Here is a 27,399-nt window from a genome sequence, read left to right as displayed (position 1 = left end):
GCGGAGACACCATTTTTATGGTTGCCATATTTATCGGAAATATGGCTTGCGAGATATGAACCATTTTTTACTGGAGTCGTTCTGTCTGCTAGTTCCATAGCCTTGCTAATGAGATACAACTCTTGTTACAGGGTGACGGCAGGGAGTCATCCTGTGTCCATTGTTCCCACACCACCTCATCTCCATATCACAGGACAGGGCCATGGAGGTGTAAGTGGAACACTGAGAACAAGAAGGGAGGGGGCACTGCCAGGGAGTGATGAGGGATTATGACTGGAGTCATAATTCATCTTCATATCCCGGGATTTGCCTCACACCTCCCCCCTTTTGAGGGCGCTAGGGGGCAGCACACTCCGGTGTTCCCCCGTGCGCCCGTCCGCGACCTCTCCTTGTCGGGACAGCCCGTCTGCGTTACCGTGGTCACGGCCCCTTTTGTGGCGAATGGTGAAGTTGTATTGCTGGAGCGCAAGGCTCCATCGCAACAATCGCCCATTCGTCCCAGAGACGGTGTGCAACCAGCTGAGGGGATTGTGGTCCGTCTCCACGATGAAGTGGCGCCCGTATAGATAGGGTTGCAGACGCTGCAGGGCCCACACTATGGCCAGGCACTCCTTCTCCATCGTGGAATAGGCAACTTCCCTTGGTAACAGCTTCCTGCTCAGGTACAAGACTGGGTGCTCTTGGCTCGCAGAGTCCACCTGGCTGAGCACCGCACCGAGGCCGAAGTCACTGGCGTCGGTCTGTACTACAAACGGCCGCGTGAAGTCGGCTGCCTGTAGCACGGGCGGGCTGGACAGGGCGTCCTTTAGGGCCCGGAAGGCTGTCTCGCAGTCCATTGTCCAATCGACTGCAGAGGGCAGCTTCTTCTTGGTGAGGTCCGTCAAGGGCTTTGCCAGGCTACTATAGCATGGAACAAACCTCCTATAGTACCCAGCGGTCCCCAAGAAGGACATCACCTGCTTCTTGGTCCTGGGGGTGGGCCAGGATGCGATGGCTTCCACTTTCTCAGGCTCGGGCTTCAGTGTTCTCCCACCTACCCGGTGACCGAGGTACTGGACCTCGCTCATGGCCAGCTGACACTTTCCCGGCTTGATGGTCAAACCTGCCCGGTGGATCCGCCTGAGCACCTGTGCTAGATGCTCTAGGTGGTCCTCCCAGGTGGGACTGAAGACGGCAATGTCATCCAGGTACGCGGCCGCGTACCCTTCAAGTCCCTTGAGCAGGGTGTTGACCATCCGCTGGAAAGTGGCAGGGGCATTCCTCATCCCGAATGGCATCACCGTGGACTCGTACAGTCCAAATGGGGTAATAAAGGCAGAGCGTTCCCTGGCCTTGCGAGTCAGGGGGATCTGCCAATATCCCCGGCTCAGATCCATGATGGTCAGGTACTGAGCCCCGGCCAACTGATCGAGCAGGTCATCGATGCGTGGCATTGGGTACGCATCGGCGACCGTGACCGCATTGAGCCCCCTGTAGTCCACGCAGAACCGAGTGGTTCGGTCCTTCTTAGGGACGAGGACTACAGGCGAGGCCCAAGCGCTGTTGGATGCCTGGATCACCCCCAGCTTCAGCATCTCGTCAATCTCCTGGCGCATGTGTTGCTGCACCTCCAGGGAGACCCGATATGCTGAACGCCGGATCGGGGGATGATCCCCAGTGTCCACGTGATGGACAGCCAAGTCAGTCCTTCCGGGCTGGTTGGTAAACAACCCCCGGAAGGGGAGGAGGGTGGCCCACAGCTGGGACCGTTGGTCTTCCAAGAGCTGGTGGCCAACCTCCACATCCTCAATGGATCCGCCTGCCCTAACCTGGGCTAGCATATCCAAGAGGGTTTCCGCTTCTCCCTCCTCGGGCAGGTTGCACACGGGGAGCGCACATGCCTCCCGCTCATGATGTGCCTTCATCATGTTCACATGGAAGGGCTTCCGCCTTCCACGGGCAGGGTCCAGGGTGACCAGGTACGTTACAGGGTTGAGCTGCTGGTACACGAGGTATGGGCCCTCCCAGGCTGCCTGAAGCTTGTCCTGTGGTACGGGGACCAGTACCCACACCTTTTGACCCACTTGGTAGGTCCTCTCACAAGCGTTCTGGTCGTACCAACGCTTCTGATCGGCCTGGGCTTGAGCCATATTGTCGTGTACCAGTTGCGTCAAGGCCTGCATTTTGTCCCGGAAGCGCATGACATACTCGATAACCGACACTCCAGGGGTGGCCAAATCCCCTTCCCAAGCCTCTTTCACCAGAGCCAGGGGGCCCCGCACACGTCGCCCGTACAGGAGCTCAAACGGTGAGAATCCTGTTGAGGCCTGTGGAACCTCCCGGTAAGCAAATAACAGGTGTGGGAGATACCGCTCCCAGTCACGCCCATGGGAGTCGACCAACATCTTAAGCATCTGCTTTAAGGTGCCATTGAACCGCTCGCACAGGCCATTAGTCTGTGGATGGTACGGGCTGGCCACCAGATGTCGCACCTGGACTTGCTTACAGAGGGCCTCCATCAGCTGGGACATGAATTGGGTCCCCCGGTCAGTGAGCATTTCCTGGGGAAAACCCACTCGGGAGAAAATCTCCAGCAATGCGGTGGCCACCTTGTCAGCCCGAATGGACGACAAGGCCACTGCTTCTGGGTACCGGGTGGCATAGTCCACTACCGTCAGTATGAAGCGTTTCCCGGAGCTGCTGGGGATGGCCAGCGGGCCGACCAGATCCACAGCCACCCTCCTGAAAGGCTCATCGATGATTGGCAGAGATACCAGTGGGGCTTTGGGGCGGGGCCCCGCCTTCCCCACTCTCTGACAGGTTTCACACGAACGGCAGTAGGCAGCCACATCGGCCCCCATTTTTGGCCAGTAGAAATGCTGGTTTAACCTGGCCTTGGTCTTAGCGATCCCTAGGTGTCCGGCCATCGGAATCTCATGCGCGATCCGCAACAACTCCGTCCGGAACGGATAGGGTACCACCAACTGTCGGTCCCTGGGCCACGCCTCCGGTGAACCCTGCTGGACCGTGGCCCGGTACAGCCGTCCTTGGTCCCAGACCACTCGCTCCGGGTCCGAGTCCGAGGGAGGCTGTGCCGCCTGCTCCTTAAGAGCTTTCAGGCTGTCGTCAGCTTCTAACGCTGCCTGAAACCCCTGACTAGATGTGGCCAGAATCGACGAGACTGTCACATCTTCAGTCAGTACCCCGGGACCTGTGTCCTGGCCTCCACCTGACTCGGCTGCCACTTGGTCAGAAGGGGAAGAGCTATCGGACCTCCGGGAGGCCCCTTGGCTTCCAGCACTCCCACTGCGGGTGACAGCGGCCACAGCCGCTGCGACCGTGGGTCGTGCCTGCTCCTCCTCCGTTCCTGACCAAGTCGCCGGTTCAGGCAGACCTACCTGGCTTCCTGACACCCCGGTTGTGGGGGAACCATGCACCGAGATCTTACCTGGGAGCACTTCCGCTCCTGGACCGGCCCCAATCTCACCTGCCTGTTCCCCTCCTGCAGCAACAGAACCCCGCTGTGAAATCTCTGGGGACCCCACATTTGCTGTGGTAGCCCCCACCCCACACACTGGTCCTCCCCCTGCAGCACCCTGCTCTCTGCTTATCCCTGCAGAGGGCAACAGATCCCAGCTCACAGGCTGGTTACTTGTAGAGGCATTGTCACACCTTTCTCTGACCCCCTCCCCTGTCACAGCTGCAGCTGTGTGTGTGTCTATGGTGTCTATGCAAGCAGAAATATCAGAGTTCACTCCCTCCTCCCTTACATCATTCATAGATAACACATTAACATTGTCCGGAGGCATGTCAGTACGGGCTGAAGGTTCAGCCCTTGGTTGGGGCCCAAACTGGGAGGTTATCTGCCCCAAATCTGTCCCAAGTAGCACGTTTGCAGGGATCCGATCAGTTACCCCCACCTCCCTCACCCCTCGCCCTGCGCCCCAGTCCACATAAATGTCAGCAACAGGCAGCGCCGGGTCAATGCCTCCAATCCCGGAGACAGCGAGGGTTTTTCCAGGGATCAAGTCTTGGGGGGACACCATCTCAGGCCGCACCAGAGTCACCTCCGAGGCGCTGTCTCGCAGTCCTATGGTCACAGACCGGCCGACGGTGACAGGTTGGAAGCTGTCCAGGGACCTACCACCACCCCCACCCACACAATACACCTTGGGCGGCCCTTGGGACGGGGACGGAGCCGGGGCCTTGGGACGCTGAGGGCACATGGCCTTGAAGTGTCCAGGTAGGTTGCACTGGTGGCACCGTCTTGGTTCTGCCACGGGCCTGGAGAGGGGAGTTGAGGGGGACACCCCCTGCAGTCTAGGGGCAGGCGGGGCAGTCGCAGAATTCATCTTACCCCCTCTCCAGGTGCTGCTGGTGGCCGCTCTCCTGGCCTCAGGGGCCCGGTTGTTGGTGTAGTCATCGGCAAGGGCAGCTGTAGCCGTGGACCCCTTTGGCTTCTGGTCTCGGATGAACTGGCGGAGATCCTCAGGGCAGTTCCACAAGAGTTGCTCCGTGATGAACAAGTCCAGGATCTCCGGTCCGGTGGAAAGCTGCAGGCCTTGGGTCCAGTGGTCGGCAGCTCGGGCAAGTGCCCGCCGGTGGTCAGCCCAGGAGTCCTTTGGTCCCTTCTGTAGGCTCCGGAACTTCTTGCGGTAGGACTCTGGAGTGAGGTTGTACTGTTGGATCAGGGCCCGCTTGATGGTGTCGTAGCCCTGATCTGCCTCAGCAGGCAAGTCCCCAAGGATATCCAGGGCCTTACCCCTTAAACGGGGGGTCAGGTATTTGGCCCACTGGTCCTTGTCCAGATGGTGCTGCAAGCAAGTCCGTTCAAAAGCAGTCAAGAAAGAGTCCAAGTCTCCATCCTTCTCCAGCACTGGGAAGTCCTCAACACGGACCTTTGGAAGTTTGGTGTCTCGAAGGTCACATGTGGCTGATGAGGGCCGGAGCTGAGCTAGCTGCAGCTGGTAGTCACGGTCTGCCTGTCGCTCTCGCTCTTCACGCGCTGCCTGCCGCTCTCGCTCCGCAGCCTCACGCTCTGCGTGCCGCTCTGCCCTGCGCTCTGCCAGGAGTTCCTTGTAGCCCTTCTGGTCTCCAGCCTGGAGAAGGGCCATAGCCATTTGAAGAAGGCTATCCGAGCCTCCCAGGCTCGGTGGAATGGCACGTGGTGATCTGCGGCACGCTGCGGAGCCTGGTGATTCACTGTCCCTTTCAGAGCGGAGGGCTGGCATCTGGCTCGTTGAGGAACCTTGGGTGAGCTCCTCCTCATCTTGTCCAGCAGTGCCAGGTTGCGCAATGTCCTCGGCAGAACGGTTTTCTGGCGTCGAGCTCCTGGAGGACTCGTGGGCAACCTCCTCATTGCTGTCCACAGCACCGTCCTCCCTCTCTTCGGCTCCTGCCTTAGCATTGGCCAGTTGCATAGCTCTGCTCCTGGTGCCATCAGCCATTCTTGCAGACTTTTGGTCACTGACACAGAACTGACACCTGATGCCTCCACACACCTTACAGTATCTGCACTCTGACACTCTAGTGTTGAGCTAGTCTGAAGACCCCAGCAGCCACAGCTGCTGCAGGCAGTCTTTAGTGTCTGGGAGTATGGGTCTCACACTCACACACACTATTATCTCGATCCCACCGCTATGCCACCAATATGTCACAAACCACCGGGGGGGTCACTCAGAAATCCCCCGTGCTGGCTACCAGTACGTCACAATCGGGGGGTAACAAGTGGGGGTCACCCCTCCTTTATACCTCCCGACCGACAGACAGAGCACGTGACGCGCTCTCTAGCGCCCCTCTTATAGTCAGGCCAATTATGGAATTGCCCGACAATAAGCAAGGAGGCCGCTATACTACTTATGCCGATTATTGAAGGGTCCCCGGTGAGAGTAGGGTATATATTCCCCCGACCTCCGCGGGCGGAATATATAAAATCTCCCCGAATCTCACTGGCCTCCCCACAATAATCCTTGGCACAACTCGCTGCCACCAACCGCTTCACGGTAACTATTAGCCGAACACACAGACGTGGGATTCAAGATCGAGATAACAGAACAGCCCAAGATTAATTATATAATTTAATCAGCCTAAAGCACACTAGAAACTACAATATATACAATAGGGAATCTACAGAATATACATATGTCAGAGTACAGTTACAATCAAAGCATGGGTTACAAACAGGCATACACAGTTCCAGCAGTTACCTTGTTGCGTCTGGCCACAGGGGGGCGCTGTGCCCAGGTTTCTAGGATCCTTCCCACAGATGTTTCCTACACGTGCCCCCAGCGAAAGAACACTGGAAAATGGCCGAAGTAGGGTTATCAACCTGGGCAATCCAGGTCCCCTCCTACCTTAGTGACCTCACAGGGAAGCACTGCCACTCCCCCTGCATGGATCAGAATTATCCAGCAAAGGGGATATTGGCCATAACTTTGCCTGGGAGCGTCGTAGGCAGACGCCAATGCTCTCATTGTGACAGTTATGAATTTAGCTACAGAACGAGGGGACTCATGACCTGTCTGCCAGTTCCCCATTGGCTGATATCACGCCTGGGGCATTTCCCAATGTCCTGCTCCCATAAAAAGGGTGTGCCGGCATCGTCCGCATGCGGAGACACCATTTTTATGGTTGCCATATTTATCGGAAATATGGCTTGCGAGATATGAACCATTTTTTACTGGAGTCGTTCTGTCTGCTAGTTCCATAGCCTTGCTAATGAGATACAACTCTTGTTACAGGGTGACGGCAGGGAGTCATCCTGTGTCCCTTGTTCCCACACCACCTCATCTCCATATCACAGGACAGGGCCATGGAGGTGTAAGTGGAACACTGAGAACAAGAAGGGAGGGGGCACTGCCAGGGAGTGATGAGGGATTATGACTGGAGTCATAATTCATCTTCATATCCCGGGATTTGCCTCACAGAGATGAATAGATTGGAGCGTATGGAGTCCCTGATGGCAGATGATGGGGACAAATGGGATAAACATGCTGGCACGTGGTCTTCCTGGCTCCTTTTCCGGGAGACTCTGAGATTTACGTCTTGGCTCAGATAAGGGGCTTTACACGGGTCTTTCCTTCCTTGGGTTCCTTTAGCTGATATTTGCAATCTCTAAGAGGATTCGTTTACCTGACGCCGGAATTCTTTGGACACCCAACCTTCTCCTACCTATCTATCCATATCTCCCCCCCCCTCCTCTCATACCCTCCTCTCTTTCCTATACCTATCTTTTTCCTTCTTCGTCTCTCTTTCTAACCTTCACTCAGTCTTTATAGTTAAAATAGTTTCCGTAATACTGCTTTGAGTTGACATACCATGATACGGTATAACCTGAATTGTCTTGTTTTAACTGCATTATCTGTTATGGTCTCTTATGTGACCATTCTTATCCTGATAAAAGTTCTCTTACAATACAGTGCTACATGCTTGATCCACATGTTTGGATCAACCTTGACTTTTGTTTGATTACATCTTATTCGTGTTATAAGGAATGCTTTGTTCACTTTTTCTTAAACCCAATAAAATTATTTACAGAAAAAAAAAAAAATTATCCGTCCCAAAAAAAAGGACATTGGTAGATAATAGGTTAAGAGGCATGCTCATCTTCATAGCACTAACGGGTCACACTTCAGCTTTTTTTTTTAATAACACTAACAAGTAATATACAGTTGACATATATGTGATATGAAAATGATAGTTGTAGCTGCATTTTCTTTTTCCAAAATGCACAATGCAGCATCAGTCAGTCCACGCGGGTTTAGTTATTATTGGAGTAACGCTTTAACTTTTATCATTGGCAAGATTTAGGATATTACACCCATTTGCATGCATTGGGCTCTTCCTTTAAGCAGTTGTTTGTTCTTAACAGTTCAATAAGATGCAGAAAAGAAACACACCGTTCTCTGAAGTATTCAATTATTCATCTGCTAAAAAAAAAATTTCAATATTTCACATGACTTTGCCAGCTGCTTTATTAACAATCAAAAAGTGTATTCCTACTTGTACTTCTTTCTAAAGCTAGGGTGGTCTTAGATGTCTGTCTTCCATACTAGTGTTTCCCTTTGTATAACCTTTTGCATTTTATGTTTATAAACTGACATTCCAATTGATTTTCCTTGGCCTTCTGCCTAGATTGAATATTGAAGCAGCGAATTAGGAATGCTTAAGAAGTTTTAGAGAGAAAAGACGTGAAAGTGGAGCTTGCGACTCTGGCAATTGAAGCTTCTTAGCTTACTCAAATGATGAACGAGATGCCATGGTTATTGAAGGGGGGAGGAAGGCTTCAGAGGAGGATTGAGGAATAAAAAGAAATTACTGCGAGGTGGAAAACTAATGGTCTTCTGCCAGATATTAAGTCCTTGGCGGGATCATTCTAACTATCTTTTATCTTCTTTTCAGGGGCAAACTTTGTAACCCGAAAAATTAGCCGTTCAGTAGCTAAGATTCACCTCGGACAGATGGAGTGTTTCAGCCTTGGAAATCTGGATGCCAAGAGAGATTGGGGTCATGCCAAGGACTACGTTGAGGTAGGATACAGGCCAGAATCCCTTCATAAAACAGTGATTTTGTTAGGCTGAAATTTTAATGCACCATTGCTAAATAAAACTGTCTGACTTACAAGAGGTATCTTTTTGACAGAAGTGAAAAGCTATCCCAGTTGTCTTCTCAATTTCATTCATGTTCCTTCACCTGAATATACTGACCTTACATAAGTGTCATTTTCATCTAAACTTTACAGGGAACCTTGTAACAAGGTTTAGGGTATTTTCAATGGAATTTTTGACGTGGATTCTTGTGAAAAAAACATCTGATGTGAAATTCTCTTTTTGCAGTTGATGTTTTGCATCATTCCAGCTAATTAAGAGGGCAATATTGATGTGTTTTTTTTTTCTTCTCAAAATTCCCTAAGAATTGCAACTTGAATTTTTCTATTTTATACGCAGAGTAAATATTCCATATGTGCTATAAGCACTTTTTATTTAAATCCAATAAGGGACTAATGTAAAGAGTATTTTAATTTATTTGGATAGAGCAAAAATCTAGGTGAACATACAAATACCCTTAAGGCCATAAAAGTATTTACATGACTAGGTAGGATCCTAAAGGACAAGATCAGACATGTGTTTTCTGGTCACTAATGGATGTTTTATCACTGAGTTAATAGACTTTTAATCTCAATGTAATTCAGGGTTGAAGGGCTCCAGGGTAGGGACGATTCCTGGTCATGGCATCGATCCTCTTCATTATTACCAGCCTAGACTATCCAGGTTTCCCCGAAAACAAGACACTGTGTTTTATATTAATTTTTGCCCTAAAAATGTGCTAGGGGTTATTTTAAAGGTAGGGCTTTTGTTTGGGGGACACACCGGTTGGGTGTAAGTTTATCCCCCAAAAAGGCAGACACCCCATCAGGAGAATCATACTTACCAGATCCCGGACATCTGTGTCGCTCCCAGGTCATCCTGCAATCCACAGCAGGCATTCCCAGCAGGTCCCTGTGTGCTCCACAGCAGTCCTCCCCCTGCCCTCACACACTCACCCACATATATATATATATAAAATATTAATTATACATATATTGTCACGAACCACCGGGGGGGTCACTCAGAAATCCCCCGCGCTGGCTACCAGTACGTCACAATCGGGGGGTAACAAGTGGGGGTCACCCCTCCTTTATACCTCCCGACCGACAGACAGAGCACGTGACGCGCTCTCTAGCGCCCCTCTTATAGTCAGGCCAACTATGGAATTGCCCGACAATAAGCAAGGAGGCCGCTATACTACTTATGCCGATTATTGAAGGGTCCCCGGTGAGAGTAGGGTATATATTCCCCCGACCTCCGCGGGCGGAATATATAAAACCTCCCCGAATCTCACTGGCCTCCCCACAATAATCCTTGGCACAACTCGCTGCCACCAACCGCTTCACGGTAACTATTAGCCGAACACACAGACGTGGGATTCAAGATCGAGATAACAGAACAGCCCAAGATTAATTATATAATTTAATCAGCCTAAAGCACACTAGAAACTACAATATATACAATAGGGAATCTACAGAATATACATATGTCAGAGTACAGTTACAGATAAAGCATGGTTTACAAACAGGCATACACAGTTCCAGCAGTTACCTTGTGCGTCTGGCCACAGGGGGGCGCTGTAGACCAGGTTTCTAGGATCCTTCCCACAGATGTTTCCTACACGTGACCCCCAGCGAAAGAACACTGGAAAATGGCCGAAGTAGGGTTATCAACCTGGGCAAATCCAGGTCCCCTCCTACCTTAGTGACCTCAGAGGGAGCACTGCTCCACCCCTGGCTGGAGTTATGGGCAATATCCACAACAGGGGATATGGCCATAACTTGGCCTGGGAGCGTCGTAGGCAGACGCCAACGCTCTCATTGTGACAGTTATGAATTTAGCTACAGAACGAGAGGACTCATGACTTGTCTACTAGTTCCCCATTGGCTGATATCACGCCTGGGGTATTTCCCCAGGTCCTGCTCCCATAAAAAGGGTGTGCCAGCATCGTCCGCATGCGGAGACACCATTTTTATGGTTGCCATATTTATCGGAAATATGGCTTGCGAGATATGAACCATATTTTACTGGAGTCGTTCTGTCTGGATACTTCCAAGCTTGCTAATTAGATAGCAGCCCCTACCACAGGGTCACGGCAGGGAGTCATCCTGTGTCCATTGTTCCCACATCATCTAATCTCCATATCACAGGAGATGGCTGTTGGAGGTGTAAGTGGAACACAGACCAGTTCCTTTGACACCTATCTGCTAAACAAACCGTTTATCCCTGTGGTAAATTTTCTGATTGAAGGAGTTGTGTGAAGGAAAGGGGGGGTGACACCAGGAGAGGGCTTCCTGACATAACTTGAATATCATGATTTATCGTCATATCTCCGGATTTACCTCACACCTCCCCCCTTTTGAGGGCGCTAGGGGGCAGCACACTCCGGTGTTCCCCCGTGCGCCCGTCCGCGACCTCTCCTTGTCGGGACAGCCCGTCTGCGTTACCGTGGTCACGGCCCCTTTTGTGTCGAATGGTGAAGTTGTATTGCTGGAGCGCCAGGCTCCATCGCAACAACCTGCCATTCGTCCCGGAGACAGTGTGTAACCAGCTGAGGGGATTGTGGTCCGTCTCCACGATGAAGTGGCGCCCGTATAGATAGGGTTGCAGACGCTGCAGGGCCCACACTATGGCCAGGCACTCCTTTTCCATCGTGGAATAGGCCACTTCCCTTGGTAACAGCTTCCTGCTCAGGTACAAGACTGGGTGCTCTTGGCTCGCAGAGTCCACCTGGCTGAGCACCGCACCGAGGCCGAAGTCACTGGCGTCGGTCTGTACTACAAACGGCCGCGTGAAGTCGGCTGCCTGTAGCACGGGCGGGCTGGACAGGGCGTCCTTTAGGGCCCGGAAAGCTGTCTCGCAGTCCATTGTCCAATCGACTGCAGAGGGCAGCTTCTTCTTGGTGAGGTCCGTCAAGGGCTTTGCCAGGCTACTATAGCATGGAACAAACCTCCTATAGTACCCAGCGGTCCCCAAGAAGGACATCACCTGCTTCTTGGTCCTGGGGGTGGGCCAGGATGCGATGGCCTCCACTTTCTCAGGCTCGGGCTTCAGTGTTCTCCCGCCTACCCGGTGACCGAGGTACTGGACCTCGCTCATGGCCAGCTGACACTTTCCCGGCTTGATGGTCAAACCTGCATGGTGGACCCGCCTGAGCACCTGTGCTAGATGCTCTAGGTGATCTTCCCAGGTGGGACTGAAGACGGCAATGTCATCCAGGTACGCGGCCGCGTACCCTTCAAGTCCCTTGAGCAGGGTGTTGACCATCCGCTGGAAAGTGGCAGGGGCATTCCTCATCCCGAATGGCATCACCGTGGACTCGTACAGTCCAAATGGGGTAATAAAGGCAGAGCGTTCCCTGGCCTTGCGAGTCAGGGGGATCTGCCAATATCCCCGGCTCAGATCCATGATGGTCAGGTACTGAGCCCCGGCCAACTGATCGAGCAGGTCATCGATGCGTGGCATTGGGTACGCATCGGCGACCGTGACAGCATTGAGCCCCCTGTAGTCCACGCAGAACTGAGTGGTTCGGTCCTTCTTAGGGACGAGGACTACAGGCGAGGCCCAAGCGCTGTTGGATGCCTGGATCACCCCCAGCTTCAGCATCTCGTCAATCTCCTGGCGCATGTGTTGCTGCACCTCCAGGGAGACCCGGTATGCTGAACGCCGGATTGGGGGATGATCCCCAGTGTCCACGTGATGGACAGCCAAGTTAGTCCTTCCGGGCTGGTTGGTAAACAACCCCCGGAAGGGGTGTAGGGTGGCCCACAGCTGGGACCGTTGGTCCTCCAAGAGCTGGTGGCCAACCTCCACATCCTCAATGGATCCGCCTGCCCTAACCTGGGCTAGCATATCCAAGAGGGTTTCCGCTTCTCCCTCCTCGGGCAGGGTGCACACCGGGAGTGCACATGCCTCCCGCTCATGATGTGCCTTCATCATGTTCACATGGAAGGGCTTCCGCCTTCCACGGGCAGGGTCCAGGGTGACCAGGTACGTCACAGGGTTGAGCTGCTGGTACACGAGGTATGGGCCTTCCCAGGCTGCCTGAAGCTTGTCCTGTGGTACGGGGACCAGTACCCACACCTTTTGACCCACTTGGTAGGTCCTCTCACAAGCGTTCTGGTCGTACCAACGCTTCTGATCGGCCTGGGCTTGAGCCATATTGTCGTGTACCAGTTGCGTCAAGGCCTGCATTTTGTCCCGGAAGCGCATGACATACTCGATAACCGACACTCCAGGGGTGGCCAAATCCCCTTCCCAAGCCTCTTTCACCAGAGCCAGGGGGCCCCGCACACGTCGCCCGTACAGGAGCTCAAACGGTGAGAATCCTGTTGAGGCCTGTGGAACCTCCCGGTAAGCAAATAACAGGTGTGGGAGATACCGCTCCCAGTCACGCCCGTGGGAGTCGACCAACATCTTAAGCATCTGCTTTAAGGTGCCATTGAACCGCTCGCACAGGCCATTAGTCTGTGGATGGTACGGGCTGGCCACCAGATGTCGCACCTGGACTTGCTTACAGAGGGCCTCCATCAGCTGGGACATGAATTGGGTTCCCCGGTCAGTGAGCATTTCCTGGGGAAAACCCACTCGGGAGAAAATCTCCAGCAAGGCGGTGGCCACCTTGTCAGCCCGAATGGACGACAAGGCCACTGCTTCTGGGTACCGGGTGGCATAGTCCACTACCGTTAGTATGAAGCGTTTCCCGGAGCTGCTGGGGATGGCCAGCGGGCCGACCAGATCCACAGCCACCCTCCTGAAAGGCTCATCGATGATTGGCAGAGATACCAGTGGGGCTTTGGGGTGTGGCCCCGCCTTCCCCACTCTCTGACAGGTTTCACACGAACGGCAGTAGGCAGCCACATCGGCCCCCATTTTTGGCCAGTAGAAATGCTGGTTTAACCTGGCCTTGGTCTTAGCGATCCCTAGGTGTCCGGCCATCGGAATCTCATGTGCGATCCGCAACAACTCCGTCCGGAACGGATAGGGTACCACTAACTGTCGGTCCCTGGGCCACGCCTCCGGTGAACCCTGCTGGACCGTGACCCGGTACAGCCGTCCTTGGTCCCAGACCACTCGCTCCGGGTCTGAGTCCGAGGGAGGCTGTGCCGCCTGCTCCTTTAGAGCTTTCAGGCTGTCGTCAGCTTCTAACGCTGCCTGAAACCCCTGACTAGATGTGGCCAGAATCGACGAGACTGTCACATCTTCGGTCAGTACCCCGGGACCTGTGTCCTGGCCTCCACCTGACTCTGCTGCCACTTGGTCAGAAGGGGAAGAGCTATCGGACCTCCGGGAGGCCCCTTGGGTTCCAGCACTCCTACTGCGGGTGACAGCGGCCACAGCCGCTGCGACCGTGGGTCGTGCCTGCTCCTCCTCCGTTCCTGACCAAGTCCCCGGTTCAGGCAGACCTACCTGGCTTCCTGACACCCCGGTTGTGGGGGAACCATGTACCGAGATCTTACCTGGGAGCACTTCCGCTCCTGGACCGGCCCCAATCTCACCTGCCTGTTCCCCCCCTGCAGCAACAGAACCCCGCTGTGAAATCTCTGGGGACCCCACATTTGCTGTGGTAGCCCCCACCCCACACACTGGTCCTCCCCCTGCAGCACCCTGCTCTCTGCTTATCCCTGCAGAGGGCAACAGATCCCAGCTCACAGGCTGATTACTTGTAGAGGCATTGTCACACCTTTCTCTGACCCCCTCCCCTCCTGTCACAGCTGCAGCTGAGTGTGTGTCTATGGTGTCTATGCAAGCAGAAAAATCAGAGTTCACTCCCTCCTCCCTTACATCATTCATAGATAACACATTAACATTGTCCGGAGGCACGTCGGTACTGGCTGAAGGTTCAGCCCTTGGGGGGGGCCCAAACTGGGAGGTTATCTGCCCCAAATCTGTCCCAAGTAGCACGTTTGCAGGGATCCGATCAGTTACCCCCACCTCTCTCACCCCTCGCCCTGCGCCCCAGTCCACATAAATGCCAGCAACAGGCAGCGCCGGGTCAATGCCTCCAATCCCGGAGACAGCGAGGGTTTTTCCAGGTATCAAGTCTTGGGGGGACACCATCTCAGGCCGCACCAGAGTCACCTCCGAGGCGCTGTCTCGCAGTCCTATGGTCACAGACCGGCCGACGGTGACAGGTTGGAAGCTGTCCAGGGACCTACCACCACCCCCACCCACACAATACACCTTGGGCGGCCCTTGGGACGGGGACGGAGCCGGGGCCTTGGGACGCTGAGGGCACATGGCCTTGAAGTGTCCAGGTAGGTTGCACTGGTGGCACCGTCTTGGCTCTGCCACGGGCCTGGAGAGGGGAGTTGAGGGGGACACCCCCTGCAGTCTAGGTGCAGGTGGGGCAGTCGCAGAATTCATCTTACCCCCTCTCCAGGTGCTGCTGGTGGCTGCTCTCCTGGCCTCAGGAGCCCGATTGTTGGTGTAGTCATCGGCCAGGGCAGCTGTAGCCGTGGACCCCTTTGGCTTCTGGTCTCGGATGAACTGGCGGAGATCCTCAGGGCAGTTCCACAAGAGTTGCTCTGTGATGACCAAGTCTAGGATCTCTGGTCCGGTGGTAAGCTGCAGGCCTTGGGTCCAGTGGTCGGCAGCTCGGGCAAGTGCCCGCCGGTGGTCAGCCCAGGAGTCCTTTGGTCCCTTCTGCAGGCTCCGGAACTTCTTGCGGTAGGACTCTGGAGTGAGGTTGTACTGTTGGATCAGGGCCCGCTTGATGGTGTCGTAGCCCTGATCTGCCTCAGCAGGCAAGTCCCCAAGGATATCCAGGGCCTTACCCCTTAAACGGGGGGTCAGGTATTTGGCCCACTGGTCCTTGTCCAGATGGTGCTGCAGGCAAGTCCGTTCAAAAGCAGTCAAGAAAGAGTCCAAGTCTCCATCCTTCTCCAGCACTGGGAAGTCCTCAACACGGACCTTTGGAAGTTTGGTGTCTTGAAGGTCACGTGTGGCTGATGAGGGCCGGAGCTGAGCTAGCTGCAGCTGGTGGTCACGGTCTGTCTGTTGCCGTCGCTCCGCAGCCTCACGCTCTGCCTGGCGCTCTTCACGCGCTGCCTGCCGCTCTGCCCTGCGCTCTGCCAGGAGTTCCTTGTAGCCCTCCTGGTCTCCAGCCTGGAGAAGGGCCATAGCCATTTGAAGAAGGCTATCCGAGCCTCCCAGGCTCGGTGGAATGGCACGTGGTGATCTGCGACCCGCTGCGGAGCCTGGTTATTCACTGTCCATTGCAGAGCGAAGGGCTGGCATCTGGCTCGTTGAGGACCCTTGGGTGAGCTGCTCCTCATCTTGTCCATAATTGCCAGGTTGTGCGCTGTCCTCTGCAGAACGGTTTTCTGGCGTCGAGCTCCTGGAGGACTCGTGGGCAACCTCCTCATTACTGTCCACAGCACCGTCCTCCCTCTCTTCGGCTCCTGCTTTAGCATTGGCCAGTTGCATAGCTCTGCTCCTGGTGCCATCAGCCATTCTTGCAGACTTTTGGTCACTGACACAGAACTGACACCTGATGCACCCACACACCTTACAGTATCTGCACTCTGACACTCTAGTGTTGAACTAGTCTGAAGACCCCAGCAGCCACAGCTGCTGCAGGCAGTCTTTAGTGTCTGGGAGTATGGGTCTCACACTCACACACACTATTATCTCGATCCCACCGCTTGCCACCAATATGTCACGAACCACCGGGGGGGGTCACTCAGAAATCCCCCGCGCTGGCTACCAGTACGTCACAATCGGGGGGTAACAAGTGGGGGTCACCCCTCCTTTATACCTCCCGACCGACAGACAGAGCACGTGACGCGCTCTCTAGCGCCCCTCTTATAGTCAGGCCAACTATGGAATTGCCCGACAATAAGCAAGGAGGCCGCTATACTACTTATGCCGATTATTGAAGGGTCCCCGGTGAGAGTAGGGTATATATTCCCCCGACCTCCGCGGGCGGAATATATAAAACCTCCCCGAATCTCACTGGCCTCCCCACAATAATCCTTGGCACAACTCGCTGCCACCAACCGCTTCACGGTAACTATTAGCCGAACACACAGACGTGGGATTCAAGATCGAGATAACAGAACAGCCCAAGATTAATTATATAATTTAATCAGCCTAAAGCACACTAGAAACTACAATATATACAATAGGGAATCTACAGAATATACATATGTCAGAGTACAGTTACAGATAAAGCATGGTTTACAAACAGGCATACACAGTTCCAGCAGTTACCTTGTGCGTCTGGCCACAGGGGGGCGCTGTAGACCAGGTTTCTAGGATCCTTCCCACAGATGTTTCCTACACGTGACCCCCAGCGAAAGAACACTGGAAAATGGCCGAAGTAGGGTTATCAACCTGGGCAAATCCAGGTCCCCTCCTACCTTAGTGACCTCAGAGGGAGCACTGCTCCACCCCTGGCTGGAGTTATGGGCAATATCCACAACAGGGGATATGGCCATAACTTGGCCTGGGAGCGTCGTAGGCAGACGCCAACGCTCTCATTGTGACAGTTATGAATTTAGCTACAGAACGAGAGGACTCATGACTTGTCTACTAGTTCCCCATTGGCTGATATCACGCCTGGGGTATTTCCCCAGGTCCTGCTCCCATAAAAAGGGTGTGCCAGCATCGTCCGCATGCGGAGACACCATTTTTATGGTTGCCATATTTATCGGAAATATGGCTTGCGAGATATGAACCATATTTTACTGGAGTCGTTCTGTCTGGATACTTCCAAGCTTGCTAATTAGATAGCAGCCCCTACCACAGGGTCACGGCAGGGAGTCATCCTGTGTCCATTGTTCCCACATCATCTAATCTCCATATCACAGGAGATGGCTGTTGGAGGTGTAAGTGGAACACAGAACAGTTCCTTTGACACCTATCTGCTAAACAAACCGTTTATCCCTGTGGTAAATTTTCTGATTGAAGGAGTTGTGTGAAGGAAAGGGGGGGTGACACCAGGAGAGGGCTTCCTGACATAACTTGAATATCATGATTTATCGTCATATCTCCGGATTTACCTCACATATATTATATACACACACACAGAACATCCGTTGATGCTGTACTGCGCCTGGGACTTGATGCGCAGTGGAACCTTGGTTGGAATGCATCGATGCATTCCACTGCAGGCCCTTGATGCGTTCTACTGCAGATACTTGAGTCCTAGGTCCCTGGAGCAGTGTTATATTTGTGGGCGTACCTGTTCCTTAGAAAGTCCTCAATGCATTTCACAGCGTTCAGTTCACAGTCTGGTGAGTATGATTGCAGAGCCTGTATTCTCTCTTTTGGGAGTGTCTGCTTTTTTTAATGATGTGTCCTATAGTATTCTTTAATTTTTTTTAGCTGCACGGGCACTTCATTATTGACCTGCAACTAGGACTTCTTTTCGGGGTAAGGCTTATAATTAAGACTTAAGGCCCAGTCACACACAACAACTTACCAGCGATCCCGAAAACGATGAGACCTGATAGGGATCGCTGGTAAGTCGCTGGGAGGTCGCTGGTGAGATGTTACACAGTCAGATCTTACCAGCGATGCAGGAACGATACAGGTCGCAGTAGCGACCTGTATAACGATCTCAGCAGTCACTATGACCCTGTCACACAGTGTCAAACACAGCGATGTGTCCTGCCCAGCAGGACTTCGCCTTTGAAGAAAATGGCCTGGACCATTCTGCAACGACTAGGGATCTCACAGCAGGGGCCTGATCGCTGGTAGGTGTCACACATAACGAGATCGCTAACTGGATCGCTACTGCGTCAACAAAACCGTGACTCAGCAGCGATCTCGCTAGCGATCTCGTTGTGTGACGGTACCTTTACTCCGAAAAGGCCAAAAATTCATGCTAGGGCTTATTTTCAGGGTATGGCTTATTTTCGTGGAAACACAGTATCTCCATGAGCTTGATTGGAATATTTGCTATGTCTATGCTACTGTTTGCAGTGCCAAACTGAACCCAATCAGATGAAACTTAAACAGATAAAAATTAAACAGATTAAAGTACTACCAAGTCAGCAATGTACGGTAATTAGTTTAACTGCTTGCCTTTTACTCTAGTTCAGAGTCGTCTTAATCATTATATTGGCAGTTTACTCCTGAACAATTGCCTAATATAATGTTATCAGAGTCTCTTCCTTTACATGAGGAAGTTTCTTTGATAAGAACAGATTCCTAGACAGACACTATTTCTCTTTCCCTTGAACTTCCCTAACCAATTTTGCTCCTGCCTTAGCAATAACAATGTACATAACGCCTTTCCTTAATATAACGGGTAAAGTGGCTCCGTATCTTAAGTAGAGGTCAATTTCATTTCATAGCCATTTCCTGAGTTCCACTTAAAAGGAAATTTATGATACAATCCTGCAATTATGAGTATTCTTGCATTTTACAATCTTTTTCAATTCGAGGAAGGCAACCCACTGATTTACATGAAAGGAGGAAGGAAACTGCAAGTACACCTCCACCTGCAACGGGAAGCTATGTATTTAAGGCTACAACAGTCTAGAAATAAAATCTGCTTCTGGTGGTGCATTATGGTGAGCTTTAACATTCCCGATAATCGTGCAGTGTAAAATGGCTGCTGATCACCTGATCACCTGATTGTTCATCAGCTTAAAAATAATCGTTGTTAACATCACGTTATTCTGCATAAACTGATTATGTGCTGCCGAGAACAATATTTTTTGTGCAGAGAACAATCCTATTGTTTTGTTCTGTGTGCATGTGAAGTGAGGTCAGCCTATCTGAAGATCTATAATGTTGTCAATCGACAACTATTTAACAGCTGCCATTAACCTCTCTAAAGGCCCCGTTACACGTAGCGATGTCGTTGGCTAGATCGCTGAAAAGTCACAGGTTTTGTGACGCAACAGCGACCTTGATCTCTCTACGTGTGACTGTACGCTAAGTGTACCGCTGCGATATCGCCGATCATACCTGAACGTCCTGGTTCATTTTTTGATCGTTGATGTCCCGCTGGGCAGCATGCATCACTGTGTTTGGCGCCATAACAACAACGAGTGACCTCGTTGGCGAGTCAGAACTCAGTGACATGGGCGTGTTTTTGCTTTGTCTTTTCAACGACCCCTCAGCTCTGATTGGTGGTCACAACTGCGTTATGATTGGGCGACCTTGCCATAAAGATGGCAACGTAGCAGCGCTTCCAACCTTTGTTCCTGAGCGCGTGCAGGTCAGCTATCAATTATATGCAATCATAACCATATTCTGCATTCTGCTCATTGTGCAACAAAGGAAGGAAGCGCTACTGCGTTGCCTTCTAATGGCAAGGTCGCCCAACCCAAGGATGACAGCGCAGCAGTAGTGGCCACATATCGGAGCAGAGGGGTGTGGAAAAGGCGATGCAAAGGCACGCCTGGGTGGAAACACTATACCTCTATCGAGGTCTGAGTCGTCAGAATAGCTGCTGTGTGACAGGGTCCCAACCACCGCCGAGGTCGTTATACGGATCGCCATATCGTTGCTGCGTCGTTAATTAGATCTGCCTGTTTGCCAGCTCACTAGCGACCATGTACCAACGATCCTGACCAGGTCGTATCACTGTCGGGATCTCTAGAAAGTCGCTACGTGTAATGGGACCATAACACTTGGCCAACATAAGGGCTCATTTACATTAACTGACTGGCAGTTGTTGACTGGCACCAATCGGTGACATAGGAGCTGATCAGCAATCATTCACAGCTTGTTTAAACAGCTCGACCACACTTCTGATACGCTCAGAACCATGATGAGCGGACCTGTGGAAAGTCGGGTTCTATGGGTTCAGCCCGACATTAGATAAAGTTTGCTTCTGGACTCGATCTTGACTGGAACTTCATTGGAAATCAATGATTGGGCATACAGCCCGCTATAAACAGATTACTTCTGGGGGCGAGTGGGCTGGGTTTTATATCTTTGTATTTTTTTTGTTTACACTACATCCAATAACGCTATTTTTACCTTCATTGCAAGCTGCTTGCACTGGGTCAAGCACCGAGTGTACCTGAGCACAGCATAATGATTAGCATACATAAAGCACCCAAACTCTGAACTAGAGCACTTATTTATTTATTTTTTTTTTGTAAAGTCTGTGTTTGGTATAAGCACCGAACTTTAAGGTTAGAGTCCGCTCAGCTCTACTACTAGATCATTCTGCTTTCATAGGTCTCTTCCTGGGAAACATGATATCGTCTGAGATCTGTCAATATTTAACTTGGGTGTCAAAAAACACACACTTTGCGCTTTATAGAAGAAATACAAAAGGAAAGTGTGCGCCTCAAGTATGGCTGCCTTCTTGAATTGTTTTGTGAATAAAGTAAAAAATAGCTACACCATTTAAAAGAAGATGATACGCATCACTTACAATGTCAATGAACTTGGGTGTTGAGCAAGAGTACCATAATTGTGGGTAAACCACGTTAGGACGTATGATACGCATGAGCTCCATTCCAAACTTTTTATTCGAATTGTCTACGATACAAATGTATCAAGCGGTAATGGAAGTGCTAGCGTTTTAATATGTTACACTATTAAGGTAGCATGAGCGACTGCTCTATACTATTTGTGCAAAACAATTGTCCTAATGCGGGGTATGAATGGCTATCTTTGTCTACTGTCTTTGTCTACTGTACTTTGTCTACATTGTCTGCTTGTGCTACATTCACCGATAAAAACTGTGGAGGAAAGAAGCGCAATAGGGTCTTACCCAAATAACAATGGGAGAATAAATAGAGAGATACTACTCACCTATAGGGGTTGTGAAAGTCACAACTCCTATAACAGCATGTGTGTGGATAATCCAGAGTTACAGCAGCGGTCCCTCGGTTTTTGGCAGATAACAGAGAGTAATAGATTGAGGGTTTCCAAGCCGCGCCAATGACGATCAACTTAAGCCATTAGATTAATGTTACTTTATTCCAATTACAGGTCTACGCGTTTCGGAAGGCACCCCTTCCTTCTTCAGGACCAGATAGCAAGAGAAACATCAAATCTCGATTTGATGTTTCTCTTGCTATCTGGTCCTGAAGAAGGAAGGGGTGCCTTCCGAAACGCGTAGACCTGTAATTGGAATAAAGTAACATTAATCTAATGGCTTAAGTTGATCGTCATTGGCGCGGCTTGGAAACCCTCAATCTATTACTCTCTGTTATGTGCTACATTCACGGCATATAGTGCCATGGCAGTCCCTTTCACTTGCTGCACAGCATGTAACTACTGTACGTATGTGCAGTGGAATAGGTCAACCATATGTCATCAGTTATTAAAATGGAGTCTAAGGGTATGTTCACATGGACCTTTCTTCCTACAGTCAAAAACAAATTTTCTAGTGGAAACCCCTTCAATAAATTATTTTTATACGTTGATGTTTTCACTTTCTGAAGTGGCTTGGAATAGTTTTTTGGGTTTTTTTGGGGTTTTTTTCTGCAACTTTTTTGCAGCTTTTTGATCGGACAGTGCCTGGTTTGGTGCATTTTCTGTCAGGTACTCCTTCAAAGATTTGACGTCTGCCTTCTTTTCTACAACAAGCATTTAAAAGACACTTAAAAACTTGAAAATATGAACTACAAGTAATTTTCCATAGATTTTATTAGTATTTTCCTTTTTGAGCTTCCTCCAGTGTTTTAGCAGTGCTTCACTACTAAAACACTGGAGGAGGCTCAAAAAGGAAAATTCTAGAAAAATGCAGTATGAATATACACTAAGGCTAGATGTATATACAGAAGTCAGCAAAACCGCTACATTACCAAAAGGGTGGGCTTTTTCTTACCAACAAATGTGACTGATATTTTTTTGTGAAATGGGATAAACTGCAACATTTGTTTCTTCTGTCTCAGAAACCTCATGGTTATGGTGACTGTAATGGGGGCATAAATTGGACAGGTGGGTTCTCACTTTTGCACATACTGTATAACAATTAGTAATTTTAGTGAGTAGTGTCATGCAAACTGTGGCCTGCACGCTCCTACTTAACTGTTACTACTTCCATCCAATATGATAAAACCATTGCTATGTGTGATGTGAAAATAATGGCCATTACAATATTGTGCCTTTTAATTAACAAAATGATTTGTTAGTGGGCTGTAGATGAGTGGAGCATATGGCATCCTACATTTCCAATTTGGTAATTTGAAATTATTACATTATTGTTTTTCACATATATTATTTCCTTAGTACATGGCCAGACAGTGTGTTACATGGCTGCCCATTTGATTGAATAAACACCATGTAATAACTCTGAAATGAGTGGTCAAATGCAACTTCCTTAAAGGGAACCTGTCACGAAATGTATCCCCTATAAGCTGCAGCCACCACCAGTGAGCCCTTATATACAGCATTCTAAAATGCTGTTTACAAGTGCCCAAGATGATCTGTATAACCTAAAAAATATGTTTTATTATACTCACTTGCAGGGTAATCCAGGCTGATGGGCGTTGCTGGTCTCGGTCCGGCTCCTCCGCTCTTCCTTCCATTGCCGTCCTCCTTCATAGCTTTGTGTGGATGACTCATTCTGCATCATCTGTACAGAAGTCTCCATTGCACTCCTGCGCATGCGCACTTCTCTCTGCCCTGCAATGGGCAGAGAAAAATACTGTAGTGCACAGGCATGGGGATAGGTCAAAGAACACATGCGCACTACAATACTTTGATCTGCCCTCAGCAGGGCAGAGAAGTGCACGCAATGGAAACCTCTTTGTGGATGATGTAGAATGAATCATACACATGTGGAGCTGGGAACTAAAACGGCGATTGATGGAAGAGGGGAACCGCCGAGCGGAGAGCAGCGAAGCCCTCTGGACCGCCCCTTAGGTAAGTAAAAGGAAAGCTGTTTTTTACGTTATACAGCGCAGCCTGGGCACTTATATACAGCATTCTAGAACACAGTATATAACACGGTGGCTCAGTGGTTAGCACTGCAGTCTTGCACCACTGGGGTCCTGGGTTCAAATCCCACCAAGGACAATATCTGCAAGGAGTTTATATGTTCTCCCTGTGTTTGTGTAGGTGTCCTCCGGGTACTCCAGTTTTGTCCCATACTCCAAAAAATACTGATAGGGAATTTAGATGTTAAGCCGCAATGGGGACAGTGTTGCCAATGTATGTAAAGCGCTATGAAATTAATAGCGCTATACAATTGAATAAATATTATTATATTGACAGCTTACTGGAGGTGGCCGCATGTTATAGGGGACAAATATCGTGACCGGTTCCCTTTTAATGTTATCCGCTGTCTGCCAGAGAATTGAGCGAGAAACCTACGGCGACTTTGGCTTTTCTTCCTTTTAAAGTGTGATTCTCTTTAAATAAGGCAGTATATATTAAAGGGGATGATGGATTTTCTTTTTCCCTGGTAACATTCTAGTACATTACATAAGAACATTCGCTATGATATAATATATTATCTTTGGTTGCATGCCCACAGTTCTTCCATGCTGAGAAGATGAAGTAGTATCAGGTGATTCTGACTTAGGTGGTGATTGACATGGCTGATCTGTGGAACGGATTAGATTATCTTATCACCGCCATGGAGGACATGCAATGATTTTCAATGATTATTCAGCTTGATAGATTGAGTTATGTATAGAAGTAGAAGTGTGTCCCGCATTCATAGCATTCTTACACATTGGACTTCGAAAATGTTCATCTCACCTAGTGAAGAGTTAAATGAACATGAGCAGGATACATGAGATGGCCACCTGTTGGGGGGTAGACATTTTGTTAATCTGTGGGGTTTTTTTTTTTGTTTTTGTTGTTTTTTTTTTTTTATTATTGGCTTACGCACACAAACCCTACTGAAAGATTGTACACCATGAAATACTGCGCCCATGGGTCCCTATGCCACATTTTATTTTCTTAAGTGACCTGCTCCATTGGATGCCATACCCCAGTGGTATATGCTCCTAAGATGGAGCGCCATGTAGCAGCACAAGCATTCTGACCTACAGTACAGACCAAAAGTTTGGACACACCTTCTCATTCAAAGAGTTTCTTTATTTTCAGGACTCTGAAAATTGTAGACTCACATTAAAGGCATCAAAACTATGAATTCAAACATGTGGAATGAAATACTTAAAGTGTGAAACAACTGAAAATATGTTTTATATTCTAGGTTCTTCAAAGTAGCCACCTTTTGCTTTCATTACTACTTTGCACACTATTGGCATTCTCTTGATGAGCTTCAAGAGGTAGTCACCGGAAATGGTTTTCCAACAGTCTTGAAGGAGTTCCCAGAGATGCTTAGCACTTGTTGGCCCTTTTGCCTTCACTCTGCGGTCCAGCTCACCCCAAACCATCTCGATTGGGTTCAGGTGACTGTGGATGCCAGGTCATCTGGCGTAGCACCCCATCACTCTCCTTATTAGTCAAATAGCCCTTTTACAGCCTAGAGGTGTGTTTGGGGTCATTGTCCTGTTGAAAAATAAATGATGGTCCAACTAAACACAAACCGGATGGAATAGCACGCCGCTGCAAGATGCTGTGGTAGGTATGCTGGTTCTGTATGCCTTCAATTTTGAATAAATCCTTAACAGTGTCACCAGCAAAGCACCCCCACACCATCACACCTCTTCCTCCATGCTTCACGGTGGGAACCAGCCATGTAGAGTCCATCCGTTCACCTTTTCTACAAAGACACGGTGGTTGGATCCAAAGATATCAAATTTGGACTCATCAGACCAAAGCAAAGCACAGATTTCCACTGGTCTAATGTCCATTCCTTGTGTTCTTTAGCCCAAACAAGTCTCTTCTGCTTGTTGCCTGTCCTTAGCAGTGGTTTCCTAGCAGCGATTTTACCATGAAGGCCTGCTGCACAAAGTCTCCTCTTAACAGTTGTTCTAGAGATGAGAAGTCCAAACTTTTGGTCTGTACTGTATGTTGCACAGAGTTTTCCCTTTTCCCCAAAAAAGTGTGGCTAAAAAATGGCATTGAAAGTAAACCTAACCGGAATCTAGTGTCCTTTTTAAAAATCCCCAAAATTGGATAAAAATGATACATTCTAAACAAGTTAATTGATGCATTTGTCTATTAGGTAAAAAGCGAGAAGTAAGTACGCGAACTTGTTCTCTGAACCTCAGGATTCGTGATTTTTCCTCCTCCACCCTCCATTTTTTTTTTTTTTCTTTTTCTCGCATTCTTTCTCCCCCTCTCTTTCTTCCTCTCTACACTACTCCCTGATCTTCTCTCCTGCTCTCTTCTCCTACCCCTCTCTTTATTTCTTTCTTTCTCTACAATCCTTCAATCTTTTTTCAGGCTTGATTTCTTTTTCTTCGCTCTTCTCCCTACTTACATTAGGTTGGGTCGGCTTATAAAATATGTAAACTGGGCCAGACTTGAGTAGTAGCGGGGATGGGAATTGCATATGTGTGCTTATTGTTTGTATATATTCTACCGTCATTTCTGTAATAATACCTGCGTCCCAGTTGGGAGCAGGAGATGTATTGTTTGATACGAGTTTGGCTTTAAAATAAAGAATTTAAAAAAAAAAAAAAGCGAGAAGTAGATAATAAATGTACTATGGAAATAATAAAAAAATAATAAAAACTGGCATGCATGCCTTACCACTGATTATGGGATATAGACTTTCTATTGGAATGTGTCTAGAAAAGGAGGCATAAAGAAAAGTCCCCCTGCACATTGAATAAAGTATGTCATTAAAAGAACGATTGGAATGCTGAAACCTCATTTACCTTTTTAGTCGAAATTGTCTATTAGACGACCAACGTGGCCAAATGTTCATTTGTTCCAACGATCAAACAATTACTGTGAGAATATTCTTTCAAGGAAAGATCATTCTACAATGTACAGTGGAACCTTGGTTTACGAGAACAATCCGTTCTGGAAGTGTGCTTGTAAACCAAGTTACTCGTCTAGCAAAGCAAGATTTCCCATAGGAAATATTTCCCATATTTCCCAAGCTCAATTCGTTCCACAACTTGTTCAATGTCCCATCCTGGTCCCCTATTGTGCCATTACAAACACACACAATGCTCATTATTGCCGGCCTCCTGGTTCTTGTAGTCCGCCAGTACAGGATGTGTATTGGATAACCATCGTGACCAATGCCGGACCTTCCGCAGCCAGTTCGCTGACGTCATAGGCATGAGTCGCTTCCCTCTGATTGGCCAGTGCGCTGCCTTTGAGTAGCAGCTGACAGCAGAAGTTCCTCCATCGTCGCGATGGTTACCCCGATACACATCCTGTACCGGCGTACTACAAGAACCAGGAGTCCAGCGAGGGAACGGAAGGTAAGGTGAGCATAATGTGTGTGTGTTGGTGTAGACTGCAAGAGCGGGTCAGAGCGCGGTGAAAGTACGGAACCGGAAGTGTGTGCAGTGAGTATTTGCTTGTACAGCAAAGCTTGCTCGTAAACTGAGTTACAAATTTACAGCAAGCTTTGCTCATATAGTGAAATACTCGCTAACTAGGTTACTCGTTAACCGAGGTTCCACTGTATAAACTTTCTCTGCATAAAAATTCTTTGTGATGAAAGAATCAAACATGACTTAAAATTAACTTTGCTTGTGGGAAAACAGCTTTAAAGTTAATTTTAATAAGTAAATCTTGAAATAAGTGCTACATTTGGATGTGTTCTTAATAAAAATATTTGTGCTGAGATCTTCTAAATGTGTCCCTGCTATGTATTGTGTAATGGTCGTGTCTGATCATATCACATCCCCTGTGCAAGGGAGAAAGCAAAGGAGCTAAAAGATGTTACAGCACAAGATCACAGCTGATTCTTTTTGTGAGGTAAAACATTTGCCTGGTTTTAAAATTTTTTACCTCAAAACATTACTTGTTATTGCATGCTGTAATGTCTATATACTCCTTTATGTGCTCCCCGACCTAGGAGATGTGG

The 27,399-nt window shown here is 49.5% G+C and overlaps 1 protein-coding gene across 1 annotated transcript in view; it reads left to right on the top strand.

Moving 5' to 3' along the window:
* The window catches only part of GMDS (GDP-mannose 4,6-dehydratase), an 899,211-nt gene that overhangs the window by 411,028 nt on the left and 460,784 nt on the right, over positions 1-27,399 (top strand). Inside the window, exon 8 of the mRNA XM_075316493.1 lies at positions 8,380-8,507. Coding sequence (XP_075172608.1) covers positions 8,380-8,507 — 128 coding nt within the window. The remainder of the gene's footprint in view (positions 1-8,379; positions 8,508-27,399) is intronic.

This window comes from Anomaloglossus baeobatrachus, chromosome 6 (genome assembly GCF_048569485.1).
Source record: "Anomaloglossus baeobatrachus isolate aAnoBae1 chromosome 6, aAnoBae1.hap1, whole genome shotgun sequence".
Lineage (NCBI taxonomy): Eukaryota > Metazoa > Chordata > Amphibia > Anura > Aromobatidae > Anomaloglossus > Anomaloglossus baeobatrachus.
The sequence above is the reverse complement of the archived record's forward strand: the minus strand, read 5'-3'. Positions and strand labels throughout refer to the sequence as shown.